This window comes from Juglans microcarpa x Juglans regia, chromosome 4S (genome assembly GCF_004785595.1).
Source record: "Juglans microcarpa x Juglans regia isolate MS1-56 chromosome 4S, Jm3101_v1.0, whole genome shotgun sequence".
Taxonomy (NCBI): Eukaryota; Viridiplantae; Streptophyta; class Magnoliopsida; order Fagales; family Juglandaceae; genus Juglans; species Juglans microcarpa x Juglans regia.
Genome location: NC_054601.1, coordinates 495,817 through 509,601, shown reverse-complemented (window position 1 = coordinate 509,601; position 13,785 = coordinate 495,817). Strand labels below are relative to the sequence as shown.

Sequence of the window (13,785 nt, the reverse complement as noted above, 5' to 3'; positions counted from 1 at the left end):
ACATAAAAGATGATGGACACATTTATACCCTATCTTAGTTTTATAGAAGTTATTTTAATTTCTATCTTATAAAATCTGAGATAATATGTTTTTATAATTAAGATTGTTTGGGTGGAAGGATGTTTTATAGAATAGCTCTGCTACGTACAATCGGTTGGTAATGTACGGTCAGTTAATATATTAAAAAAAGAAGAAGCAAACACACGAAAAATAAGAGAAAAAAAGCCTGTGCCTTCAAGCTGAGGGACGCTATTTCCTGGGTAAAAGAAAAGGAAAGCTTTTTTACCAAACTTTTATTTTTCACCAACACTCTATTGTGTTTGTGATCCAGGAAAGCTTTTCCAGCTTAGTTTTATTTTTCACAAACGGATCCAATTTAGTAGAGTTTTTCATTACTCCAGAAGAAGAAGGAGGAGGAGGAGGAAGGAAGGGAAGGAAAAAAAAAAAAAAAAAAGATAAAATGCCAATTCCAAAATACTTTTCTTCCACTTTCTCGACAATCAAACAAGACATGTAAAAAATAAATGCAAAACAAATAGGAAAAATAAAGAAGTAGATGGCTGGAATAGAATGAGAAGAGAGTTTTGAAGTTCTTCGATTCATTGTTCTCCATAAAGTACGATCTCCATGAGCTAAGATAATTTCATTGCTTTCAATCACCGCGCACAAGAAAGAACAGAGAAGACCCACTGAATGAGTGATCCTATATATGGGTGCAATGAGTTTTTCTTCTTCTTTCAAGATGACTTTTTTATTTCCTAAAACAATTGAAAAGAAAATCACTTTCACAAAACTCACAAAAAGTTCTCTGTGAGGAAGTGATAAGAATCATATCATTTTCTCAGCAGTTTTTGTGAGGAACTGAACGAGCAGATAAAAAGACGATAAATGTACTTTAATTTGGCCATGTGGGATGCGGTGTCCCGACAATTTTCCTGACCAATTGTAAATAGAGTTTTTTTTTTAAATTCTTCTATATACAGTCGTTAGATACAACTAACGTGCAGTTGTCCACGCAACGTCAGATTTAAAATCAATGAATTGTTTACTCTTTCTCTAAATGCATATGTTCTGTCTCATGATCTCTCTCTCTATCTCTTGCTCTTCGAGTCCTCTTTCTCTTAGCTCAGTTTCTCTCTCATCAGCTCAGTCTCTCTCTCATCAAGTATCTCCACGTCAGCCTCGTTTACATTAGGTGCTTGCAACAAGCATTTTTCTTTTTCTTTGTAGAAATTAAGATTCTCTAAACATTACGTCGGGAGTAAGGTTGCAAATGGTCCAATCCGGTCCGGCGATGGAGCGAATATTTTCGGTCCATCATTTTTCCAGACCGGACTAGACCGAACACCCATAGGGACATGATCGGACCAATAGCTATCGGTCCGGTCCGGCTTAATTTTGTTTTTATTTTTTTAAATAATTAATAAAAAATTTATTTAAAATACTAAATTAAATTAAGTGACTTATTAATGTGGATTATGTAACAAACTCAATAAAAAAATATTTTATATGGTCAATGATAATAAATTAGATGAAAATTATATTATTACTATATAATTAACTAATTGATATTGTATATTAGTTAATTCATAGAATATTAACAAGTGTTAATAATATATTTAAAATTTTATATTGTTAATAATGATAGGTTAGATGAAGATATATATAAAATATTGTTAATTTATAGAATATTAATAAATATTAATAACATATTTAAAATTTTGTATTGTTAATTGTATAATTATTATATAAATAATATATATAAAATATTTTTTATTTTTATTTTTTATTCGATCCGGTCCGGAAAAATCCTAGACTGTAGATCGGACCGAACCGAAACTTTTTGATCATTTAAAACGTGGACCGAAACCAACTGGACTGGTCCGAATCAAAACGGTCGGTCCGTTCGATCCAACCGGACCATTTATCAACCCCTAGCGGGGAGGATAGTGTAGGACCTGTGTAGATTAAAAACAAAACCAAGTTATTACTATCGTCAAGGAATTTTCAACCTGACCACAATATGTAACAGTACTAGTAGTAGCAGTTCTAAGGCAGTTTTCTAGATACAAAAAATAGATTTAGCATACTTAATTATACAAAATCACAGTGAGTATTCGAATATTCGATTAAATTCATGAGAGAGAGATCATCCTTTCCCTCCCTCTGATTCTGACCTGATTAAAAATAAAATAAAAAAAAAATAGCCCCTCCCAACGTCCCACTAAAATGACCTTTTTACTGACAAAGCACATTCATGGGAGATTAGTAGGCATGAATACACTAAGGATTAATGAGCCAGGAATAACTGTAACTAGTCAAAAGCAATGAAATCGAATAAATACATTAATAGCGTAAGAGCATCCAATTGCAGGCAAAGCAAAAGCTCACCACTCATCAATCAAAAGTCAGAACGAGTAGAAGAAGGCATATTCCACCTGGTTGTGCCTCTTAGTTATGAATTATCGCCTTGTTATTCTGTACCTAATTGCGAACCCCTTTCTTCATTATGTTTAGTATTTACTGTTTCATCGGTAAGGCTATAATCATCATCATGGATATGATTTGTTTGTAGCACATAAAAAGTTTCAATTGGGTTTGGGCTCAAAAGTGCAATACAAAGAAGGCAAACTGGGTCAAAGATCCAAGCCGAAACAGTGGCCGAAAGGCCATGATTGTCTTCTTGCTACCCGAGAAGGAGTGGCCGCTAATTGATGTGGGCCGTGGCTGTGGCTGCTGTTAATGAAACTCAGCGTATGGGCCTATGGGGGTGGGGGCAGTTTAATGAAAGAGATTCAGAGCTCCTACAGTAGACCTGGTTTTGGATCTCTCTCTCTCTCTTAAAAATTTAGCATGCCATAAAGATACGGATGAATGTTGGACGATCGAAGGTATTGATTACATATTCGCAGCAACGGGGATGTTTAGATAGGAAATTGAGATGAGATGTGTTGAAATAATAATTAAATAAAATATTTTAAGAATATTATTTTTTGATATTTTTATTATTTTAAAATTTGAAAAAATTGAATTGTTTATTGTATTTTATGTGGAAATTTGAAAAAGTTATAATAATTAAATGAAATGAGATGTATAAGAGATAAAATATAACAGACTCATGGTATTTACTAGGCCCAGCCCAACAAGGTGAACTCATCAGGAGAGAAGAAAGCAAGAGGGAAGGAGGAGATAAAAGGCTGAAAATGGTGTCAGGAAGGATAAAAAGAGGAGAATGGATATAGAAGAGTGTGATGAGAGAAATCCTCAGAGGCCGGGCTCGGGATAAAGACCCAGGCTCGCATACAAGACTTGGGAAGGGCCTGGACAACCCAGAAGGAAGGACACAAGATAGGAGCCCAATAGAAGGACGAAAGACCATGCGACCTGGCACCTCTCACGGAGACGTTCCCAACCCTGACACGACAGGGCTGACCTACTGTCAAAGGCATCTCCGTCCTTGACACTGATGCCTAGACGGCATAGAAGGGAAAGTGCACTTGTTTAGAGCCACGCCACATTTAATGCACTCCAAGAGTCAATAGCATGCCCTCCTGGCAGGTCTGGCAGGAGGCAGGAGCCTAGCAGGGGCGTGCAATCCCCGTACGAAGCTGCACGACCAATCACCATCACCTTGGGACCCATCCTGACCAGGTATAAACACCCTTCACTCCGCTGAGAGAGGGGTTACTCACACTTACGTTCTTAAACATTTCTCTGCTATCACATTCTAGCTCTCATTTTTCTCTTCATCTTCAACATTGGACTGACTTGAGCGTCGGAGATACTACGGCTCCCGAGCTTTCCCATTCTCCTTCTGGCAGGGAATGGTCTAAGTGCTACCAGCGTGGAGTTGCCTAGGCCCGCAAAACATGATATCAACAGGAGGGATGATGTGACATAAAATAAAGGGAAGTGACACAGAGCAAATGGGGCATGAGATAAAAGGCAAGGGCACATACGACTTCATAGACTTTTGGCCAAGCTTCTGGGAGACTTCACATTCTTCAATCTCACCACAAAGACCCTAGCGAGAAGAGGAACATCAGATGATAGAACTCGAATCTCCATTGTACAGTGAGGACAAAAGACCATGAGAGACTGTAAACAAGTTTATTATAGTATAATATCTCATTTTCAAACCCCCGTAGATGTAGGCCTAGTGTCGAACCACGTAAATCTGTGTCTCTTTTTATTTTTCCTGCATTTAAATATTATTCACCATTATGGATATACGCATGAACACCATACAACCGCATCAAACTATTAATGAAGGCTCCACACAACATCGATCCAGGCCCAAAACAACCTCAACGAGATTGAGAATGGATTTTTCTCCATTTCCAAACTGTTGCACTATTTTTAGATGTTAACAAGATGAGTTAAAAGTTTTTCTATCCAAATCTCCCTTAAATTAGATGAAGTTCTGTACCATTTAAACTAAACTCAATCATCACAACTTAAGCAATCATATATATTAATTATCTTAATATGATGGTTTAAATATGGTTTGACAATATTGTAGATTTTTTGTAGATGGTTAGACAATATGATTAGACATCATCCCATGACGTAATATTAAATTATTACAAATATATTTAGTATCATTTATTAATTTTCTAGTAATTCAGCATTACATAAAATTTTTTTAAAAAATGATAATAATAGGGAGAATAGCATCTTACTTTCTTTTAACATCAAATTGACAAATATGGGAAAATATTTTTAAGATACTACTTATCATCCCATATCATATACTTTAAATATTTTAAATATTTATTTAATTTTTATTAAACTAATTGAATCGTTGTACTCATCATTTATACATCACAAACTTATTATGGAAAAAAAAAAGAAAAAAAAAAGAAATGTAATATGTGATATGAGGAAATGATATTAGATGCCGTTTAGATAATAAGTTGAGATGAAATTTGAAAGTTGAATAAAATATTAATAGAATATTAGTTTTTAATAATAATATTATTATTTTAAAATTTATAAAAATTAAATTATTTTTTATAAAAATTTAAAAAAATATAAGAATAAAATAAGAAAGACTTCTTATATCAAACATAAGTTAGGTCTGGTTTGTTTTCACAATTTATCTTTTGTTTTCAACTCATTTCATCTAATTATTTCAATTTTTTTAAATTTTCATACAAAATAAAATAAATAATTTAACTTTTTTAAATTTTAAAATAAAAATATTATTAAAAAAATATATTCTAATAATATTTTATTTAATTTTTTATTTTTAATTTTAATTTTAACACTATCTCCTATCATTAGGCATCTTCTACCTTTACCTTGTCGCAAGCGAGAATTTGATACTGAGCACTAAATTCTGGATGATGTATTCTGATTTCTTGTTTTAATAGAATTAGTAGTAACTTGCTAAAAGAAAAAAAAAGTGAGAATTTCTTTACAGAATTATTCTATGCATTAGCCTATAACAGTCACATCTCACATTATTTTATTTTTTATTTCTTATTTTTTTACCGCAGCTATGGGTGATACGATTCATACGAATAATTTTACTTCTTCACGTGGATAAAAGCCAGCGAAGGCCAGTACAGACCCGTCTGGAACAGCAACCTAGCACTCCCGTGGGAACCACTTCTCCCTTTCTTCCTTTCTCCTCTCTGCAAAACCAAACACCCACATCCCCTTCACGTGGTCCCCCACAACACCAATTTTCTACTCAATAATAATAAAAGACATACTAAGTCCTAACCCATTTCACACGCGTCTCTACTCCATTGGCCATGGATCAGATCTCCCTAGCCCAGAAGATAGACCCAATTAATTACTCGTAAACAACCACCACCACAGACCGAGACAAGAGAGAGAAAAGATAGGAAGGAAGTCTCGGCAGTGCTTCTTGTGCTTACAGACAGTACAGAGAGAGAGAGAGAGAGGGAGAGACGTAGTGGGTTTTGATTATTATGGCGTCCAAGCTATGTGATTCCTGCAAATCGGCCACCGCCACTCTCTTCTGCCGAGCCGACTCGGCTTTCCTCTGCGTGGGCTGCGACTCTGAAATCCACGCTGCCAACAAGCTCGCCTCCCGACACGCGCGGGTCTGGCTCTGTGAAGTCTGTGAGCACGCACCTGCCCACGTCACCTGCAAGGCCGATGCTGCCGCTCTCTGCGTCACCTGCGATCGCGACATTCACTCCGCCAACCCACTCGCCAGCCGCCACGAGCGCGTACCCGTCACCCCCTTCTATGACTCCGTCAAAGCCGGAGCTGCCGCTAACTTCCTCCGCGACGATTACTTATCGGACGTCGAGGGCGATGATGACGTTAGCAGGGAAGAGGCCGAGGCTGCCTCTTGGTTGCTTCCCAACCCTCCTTCCAACAACCACAGTCACAATAATAAGGTGATGGAGAATCCGGATCCGAATACCGGTCAGTATGTCTTTCCGGACATGGATCCGTATTTGAATCTGGACTACGGGCCTGTGGATCCGAAGTCGGAAGGTCAGGAGCAGAACAGTTCGGGTACTGACCGAGTTGTACCCGTACGGAGCAAGAGTGTTCATCAGCCTCCGTTGATGAGTGATCACCACTGCTTCGACATGGATTTCTCGGGCTCCAAGCCCTATGTTTATGGCTACAACGGTCAGTGTCTCAGTCACAGCGTAAGTTTCGTATCTTTTCTAATCGAGCAACCAATCAGCAATTCATTTTTTTCACAGCTGCTCAAAATAGATTCCTCAGCTAGAGATTTTCTGAACGCGTACTTTGCTCTCAATCTCAGGTGTCTTCCTCGTCCCTGGACGTGGGCGTCGTGCCAGATGGTAGCACCGTGACGGATGTATCGGATTCATACTGTAAGCCGATGGGCACCGTAACCGATTCAGGAAATCGGGCAGTTCAGATCTCAGCAGCGGATCGTGAAGCGAGGGTGCTGAGGTACAGAGAGAAGAGGAAGAACCGCAAGTTCGAGAAGACGATCCGATACGCGTCGCGAAAAGCGTATGCGGAGACGAGGCCACGAGTAAAAGGGAGGTTCGCGAAGCGATCGGAGATGGGATCGGAAGTTGATCGTACGTGCGGTTACGGAGTGGTGCCGTCGTTTTAAGTAGAATTTATGCAGTAATTGTGAATCCGTCAAATTCATAACGGCTGTATTGTATATAGTTGTTGTTGGATGGAGTTTGATGGGATGGAATGCTGACCGTTGATTTTGTAGACTACAAAATTAATGTTAATGCTGTAGTAGTGAGTAATGAATCTTGCTTTTTTATATGTAATGAAATGAACTCCGGAGCGCTGCTGCTGCTGCTGCTGCTGCAGAGGCTCTCCTCTCCTCTCCTCTCCTCTCCTCTCCTCTCGCCTTTTTATTTACTATTTATTTTGGCAATGAACTTTGGCGACGCTCTGAATTGTAAGTGGGAATGGTATCAATATCTGAATTGCAATTGGTCTATGGCTCTATGCTGCGAGGTACGATTAAATCAATATTATACTAATTAGTTTATGATTAAATCAAAATTAGTGGATGACATCTGTACTGTTTCCAATAATATATAATATTTACATGTTTGGTTGAGATTTGTACTCAAATCTTAAAACATAACCTCCTCTCAGACCGAGCATCTCATTTCTGTCCATGGAAGCATATTGTAAACCAGTGCTTCTTGTTGTCGCCGACCACCTACTCTACTGTTTTGTGTCCTTGAATCTTGTCACTGTTTCACTTTACTCCTGTCTCCCTCTCTTTAGTGCCACTCTCAATCCAATTCATCACGCTCCACATGTATTCCACTTCCTTAATTGCCCCAAATCGAGTTGTCCCAACATTTTTTCTTCACAAAAATTAGTAACGACAATTGCAGCACCAATACAAAAGAGATTCTATAATCTATGATCTCTTTTTAGAATAATAAGAAAAAAGATGCATCAATAGTTGAATCTCTTTACCTTTTTAATGTTACTGAAACATCTTGTGAGCAACGGTCATGATGGCGACTGAAACGAAGATGATATAGAATAAAGCGGAGCGGAGAGGAGGTCAAGAGAAATGAGTTGGAAAGAAGAACATGGTTGAATTTGGGCTTCAATCCTATGCAGCAAGACCTATCTTTAAAAAATAAGGAGTGTTGACATGATATAGGGAGATGGAGATGGAGATGGAGGTTGAAGACAGTGATGTCATATGAGGGTGTGAAGTAGGGAGATGGAGAGTAAAGACGTACAATGATGTCATCGGAGTAGCAGCAACAGCATTGATTCAAGTATTTCGGAGGGTGTGAAGTAGGGAGATGGAGAGTCAAGGTAGTGATATAATCTGAGGAAAAAAAAAAGCAGTGGAAAATGAAAGAAAGAGAGGGATGATTTGCACCGAATATAGAAACAAGAGCAGAAGCATAACTGATTTGTTTACAATTTATTTGAAGGGAAAAAATAACCCGATCACAATCGAGTCAGATCGTATTGGTTTGTCTATCTTTGAGCGGTTCGGGTCAGGCCCAAATCCAACTCAGGGATCAGGTTGCAGGTAGTATTGGTGGGTGTGAAATAACCAAGGCCATCAGGTCAAAATTGGGGGCACAACAGATGGGACTCCCACAACTTCGCATGCTCTCTCTTTTCTATCCTATCTCGGGTTATGATGTGTAAATTCATATAAAAAAAGGCTGGAGAGCAGCCACTCTTTGGAGAGCAGCCACAACACACCTTACGTGGATTAAGTAAAATTATCAAAAATACCTTGTAATAAAACTCCGCCCGTTCCTTCTGATTTCTCTTTCCCTTTTCATTTTTTCTTATTTCTAATCCAAAAGTGGATGGCACGCACTTTTCTCGAAGCCTCTGCTGAATTTGGTAAGTTCGAGTTCCATGCAATGGAAGTATATTACCCGAGAGATTTCTGGGGCCGGATTGTTTATTACTTTAGCAAACAGCTCACATTTGTTGACTAAAATCCAAAAAACAATCTTGTCCATGTTAGCCACCACCTTGTGATAACATTTCTTGTTGAATAAAACTCTCCATTTTTGTCTATATCGCTCTCTCTCTCGATCTCAACTCTCTTGGCTTCCCCAACTATGCTTCTCCTCCCTATCATAACTCTTTTGATCGTCCTCGGTTCAACTTCGGCAACTGAGATGAAGTTGATGAGAGAGAGAAAGACCCGAGGCCTGAGAGAGAGATGTGATGAGCGAGAGAGCTTGATGAGAGAGTCGTAGATGAGAGAGAGAGCTGATGCGAGAGAGAAGTACTGATGAGAGAGAGAGATGTGGTCTGCGTTTAGAGAAAGAAAGGAAGATATATATATATATATATATTGTGGCGCCCTCGACTCCCACGTGTTATTTTTGTAGAGTTCGTGACACCGGGATGTTGACCACACAGATTATGTACCCCAACGACCAGTGCTCAGAGTGTGTACAATATGCAATAAGTGTACAAAATAATATTCGCAGCCGAGAAATAATAAGGTATTTCTTTATTAAGTACCAAAATTGTTCAAAAACAGTAAAATAACTTTATAAGAATTATACAGTCATCCGACAGATAAATTAAAGACAGGAAATAACATAAGAGAAACAAATCTCATAACGCTGAACAATATCTCAGCAACTCAAACTTCCGGTGGAGCTGATCCCTCGGGTTCATACTCGGGCTCTGCGTCAGACTCTATGGTACCATAAGACAGAACCATAGGGTAAAACACCACAATGAGATTATGACATCTCAGTAATTAATTAACCAAAACAACATCCAATAGATTTAAAACACATTAATATAATCACGCATCCTCATACGGACAAATATGCAGAAAAAAAACAAAACCTCATTCTTTTTTCTCAAAAATACACTTTTAACTACTCACGTCAAAAATTCCATTTTGACCCAAGCATAATCATTATTTTATTATGCATGCACCATGGTCTCCCCTATGAACTGTCCGCACACCCTGGCTCTCATCGTCACACCATGGGTAACGTCCGTGCATGAGACTTCGTAATGAGCGATGTCCAGTTCCGCGCCCAGCGCGTACATGGCCAAGTATCCTCTATCCTCGCCAGCCAAAAGGTCACAGAATCGGTACGAGAGCGTTACCGTCTCGTCTGTTCCCGTCGTCGCCCTGTGACAATTCAGGGAACGTCACGTCAGTCTGTTACGCTCCCGAGTGACCAAATGAGCTCTACAGAGATAATGCCCCATCTCGGCTTGGGGTCGTGATACACACACACTCACATAATTCAGTCTCATTTTCTAAAACAGACAACGTGACTTCACAACACAATTTATTAAAAACGATAAATATGCATTTCAACAGTTTATTGGAATACATTTAAATATCTCATCTACAAATTCTCAATAATTACAAAAATACAGTTTATAATCAATTACATGCGTAATCCCGTCATCCAATCCGGTCTAAGGCCCAATTCCAACAACTCAATTAACATCCCAACACTTCAACGGCCCAAAACCCAATTCCAACAGAACAACAAATCAATAGTTTACAAATGACAATTATAACAATATTATTAATAAAATTGGAAAATTACATACAAAAATGGGAAATAAATCTGGAAGATCAAGCGAAAGGGGCGTTGCTCAAGGTGGCGGCACACGACGGAGCTCACGACAGAGCAATGACAAAAAGGGCTCTCAATTCACGGATTGGGTCAAATTACAAGTTAAAATACACGGGTGACTCACGGGGATGGTCAAACAGCCAAGGAAAAAACACGGCAAAACACTTCACAACCTCTCGGATTCACCAACAAATTCTCAGAATAAAACTCAAAACACCAAAAGATGAAAATGGCTTGCATGAGAGAAAGATGATGAGGATCTCGGAAGAATTAATTTGAGGAACTCGTGGACTATAAATAGACCAACTATGGTGGTTTGAGGAGCTGTGTGTCGCATGGGTAGAGAAGATGAAAAATAACGGCAGTGCAAGCCGTGGAGGAGATGGAGGCGAAGGCGCGGACGTGTGGCACGACGGCTGGACAACGCAACTCGAAGCTCAATACCGACCGACACGGACCTGTACACGGTGGAAGGTGGTGGCGGCCGTAAGGAGCGGTAGCTCGACAACAAGGCTTCAGAGCCTTCACCGAACGACACGGAGCTGCCATGGAGGAAAGGAGGTGGTGGTAGCGGCACGGGTTGTAATACTTGGCGATGTTCTGATTGGAGGAGGAAAATGCTTCGGCAATTTGCTAGAAGGAGAAGAAATCAGAAGGTAGAAGAAGAAGAAGAAATAAGAAGAAGGAAGAAGACGGAGCAGTGCGGTGCATGAAGTTCACAATGGAACCCTAAGTTCCTGACCGAAACGGCGCCGTTTAACAAGCTTAGGGGCTGGGTTCACTTCACCCGCACGGGCTGGGCTTCAAATGCTACACGGGCTAGGTTCACCACACGGGTTGGGTTTACTCATTGTACGGGCTGGGCCCTTGAATGCACATGGATTGGATCTCCAACTCACACACCCACGGCCCACTACGAGAAACTCACAAACACAAGCCCAAAAACACAATAATTTAAAATGTCCAACTGAAAATATACCAAATGAAATAACAAAAATAAAATAAATAAAATATCACAAAATAACATATTTAAATAAATAGTAAGAAATTAAAACCCATGAAAAATACATGAAAATTATGGATCTCACATATATAGTGCTAGCTAAGGTGTGCTACGGATCAATCGTGAATAGTGGCTAATCCGTAGCACAGCTCATTCATATATGCCAACCAACCAACTACCAATGCGTTACTTCTTCAACAAGTGTATTTTGAAGAGTACATCATCGGTTCGTTCAAGGGAAAATGTCAGGATGATCAAGAGTAATGTTAGAGATAGTCTGTTCAAGTCTCGTTTCACATATTTTCTATGAAAAAAATGATTTTTGTATGAGTCTCAAATTTACTCAAAATTTTCAAGTAGAGTACGTGAGACTTGCATATTAAGACCGCAAATATCATTTCTTATTTTTATTTTGTAAAAAATGCTTTAGTCACAAAAATAAATTTATAAACTGATGTGGTTTGATGTGTTACGTTAGATTGTAAAATTATTTTTATTATAAAGTATATTTAAAGTATGATATGAAAATATATTATTAGCATCTAAAAATGAATTTGATAACTGGGTGTGCAAGCCTTTTGGAAATAAAGTAAAATTTATTTTTAAAAAATTATTATTTACTTGCACACAAAATTTATCTCTAGCATTATTCTATACATAAGTATATTAGAAAAAAATAGTCTGTGTTTTTATCATCATTAAATATGTATGCCTTGGTAAGCAAGGTAGACAACTTTGACCCCGTTACTCTTATCTATAAATTAAATTTCTCATAGAAGTACAAACGTGTTTTATTTCATAATATGTTATATTTATTTCATAATAGAAAGAACTTTAGAATATGATAAACCATATTAAACCACCTCATCATGTAAGTTTTATTATATAAAATTTTCACGTAAATGAAATATTTATATAGTTTAAGAAAAATACAGGTAGTCAAGTACCACATGCGTTTTCATCATCTTTAAATATTCATGCCTTGGTAAGCAAGGCAGACGACTTTGACCCTGTTACATTTCCAATTCCCACCGAAACAATAATAAAACGGACGAAAAGAGGATAGAAATTCGATGCTATAAAAAGCTAGAGCCCGCATGGAGTGCCGAGCATGTAAAGTCGATCCGTTCCGTCTAAAGAGGCAGCCATTAAACACTCTTCATGTCCGCTGCCTGCGCTGCTTATTAATTTATTTTGGTGAGTGATATCTTTATTGAGGACGATGAAGGTATTACATTTTGGTTTTGCTTATCGTACCGAATGGCAAAGTCCGTGTCTTGCCGAGTTGTTTTATTCATCTGAGTCATCTCTCTCTAACATGCAGTCCTTATCTGTCTCTTTATGTGCTTCTATCAACGTTGTAGCTTAATTTTTTTTTTTTTTGTGTAGTATTTTTACTAAGAACGATGAAGATATTACATTTTGGTTCGCTTGTCGTGCGTAATGGCAAATCCATGCCTTGCCAAGTTACTTTATTCACCTGAGTCCGCCCCTCTCTCTCTCTCTCTCTCTCTCAATATATATATATATATATATATATATATATATAACAGAGGCAACTATTAACTCTCTCTTTATGTGCATCTGCCGGCGTTGCAGCTTAATTTCTTTTGTTGAGTAGTATTTTTACTAAGGACGATGAAGATATATATTACATTTCGGTTTGCTCGCCGTGCATAATGGCAAATTCCATGCCTTGCCGAGTTACTTTATTCATCTGAGTCCTCTCTCTCTCTCTCTCTCTCTCTTTATATATATATATATATATATATATATATATATAACAGAGGTAGGCATTAACTGTCTCTAAATTTTGCATCTACCTATGCGTTGCAGCTTAATTTCTTTTGTTGAGTAGTATTTTTACTAAGGACGATGAATATATTATATTTTGGTTTGCTCGTGGTGCGACGTGCATAATGGCAAATTTCATACCTTGTTGAGTTACTTTATTCATCTGAGTCCTCTCTCTCTCTCTCTCTCTCTCTATATATATATATATATCTAACAGAGGCAGCCATTAACTGTCTCTCTATGTGCACCTGTTTGCGTTGCGGCTTAATTTCTTTTGTTGAGTAGTATTTTTATTAAGGACGATGAAGATATTATATTTTGGTTTGCTCGTCGTGCGTAATGGCAAATCTTATGCCTTGCCGAGTTACTTTATTCATCTGAGTCCTCTCTCTCTCTCTCTCTCTCTATATATATATATATATATATATAACA

The 13,785-nt window shown here is 38.0% G+C and overlaps 1 protein-coding gene and 1 long non-coding RNA gene across 2 annotated transcripts; one reads left to right on the top strand and one right to left on the bottom strand.

The window, feature by feature from the left end:
• The first annotated feature begins 5,806 nt into the window (after positions 1-5,806).
• Positions 5,807-7,426, top strand: LOC121262568 (zinc finger protein CONSTANS-LIKE 4-like). The gene is made up of 2 exons (XM_041165092.1): positions 5,807-6,641; positions 6,761-7,426. Exons 1-2 carry the CDS (start codon positions 5,943-5,945, stop codon positions 7,082-7,084), a joined length of 1,023 nt encoding a protein of 340 aa, XP_041021026.1. The 5' UTR covers positions 5,807-5,942; the 3' UTR covers positions 7,085-7,426.
• A 98-nt stretch (positions 7,427-7,524) lies between these two features.
• LOC121262569 lies at positions 7,525-8,340 on the bottom strand. Its single transcript, XR_005940127.1, has 2 exons — positions 7,927-8,340; positions 7,525-7,774 (listed from the first exon to the last, which is right to left on the bottom strand). It is a non-coding gene; the product is annotated as an uncharacterized LOC121262569 (long non-coding RNA).
• Between the last annotated feature and the right edge of the window lie 5,445 nt (positions 8,341-13,785).

Excerpts from the sequence above, each read along its gene's own strand:
- LOC121262568 (XM_041165092.1), top strand. The coding sequence starts at position 5,943 with ATGGCGTCCAAGCTATGTGATTCCTGCAAATCGGCCACCGCCACTCTC. Across the intron at positions 6,642-6,760 it reads GTCAGTGTCTCAGTCACAGC|GTGTCTTCCTCGTCCCTGGA; the intron begins GTAAGTTTCGTA and ends TCTCAATCTCAG.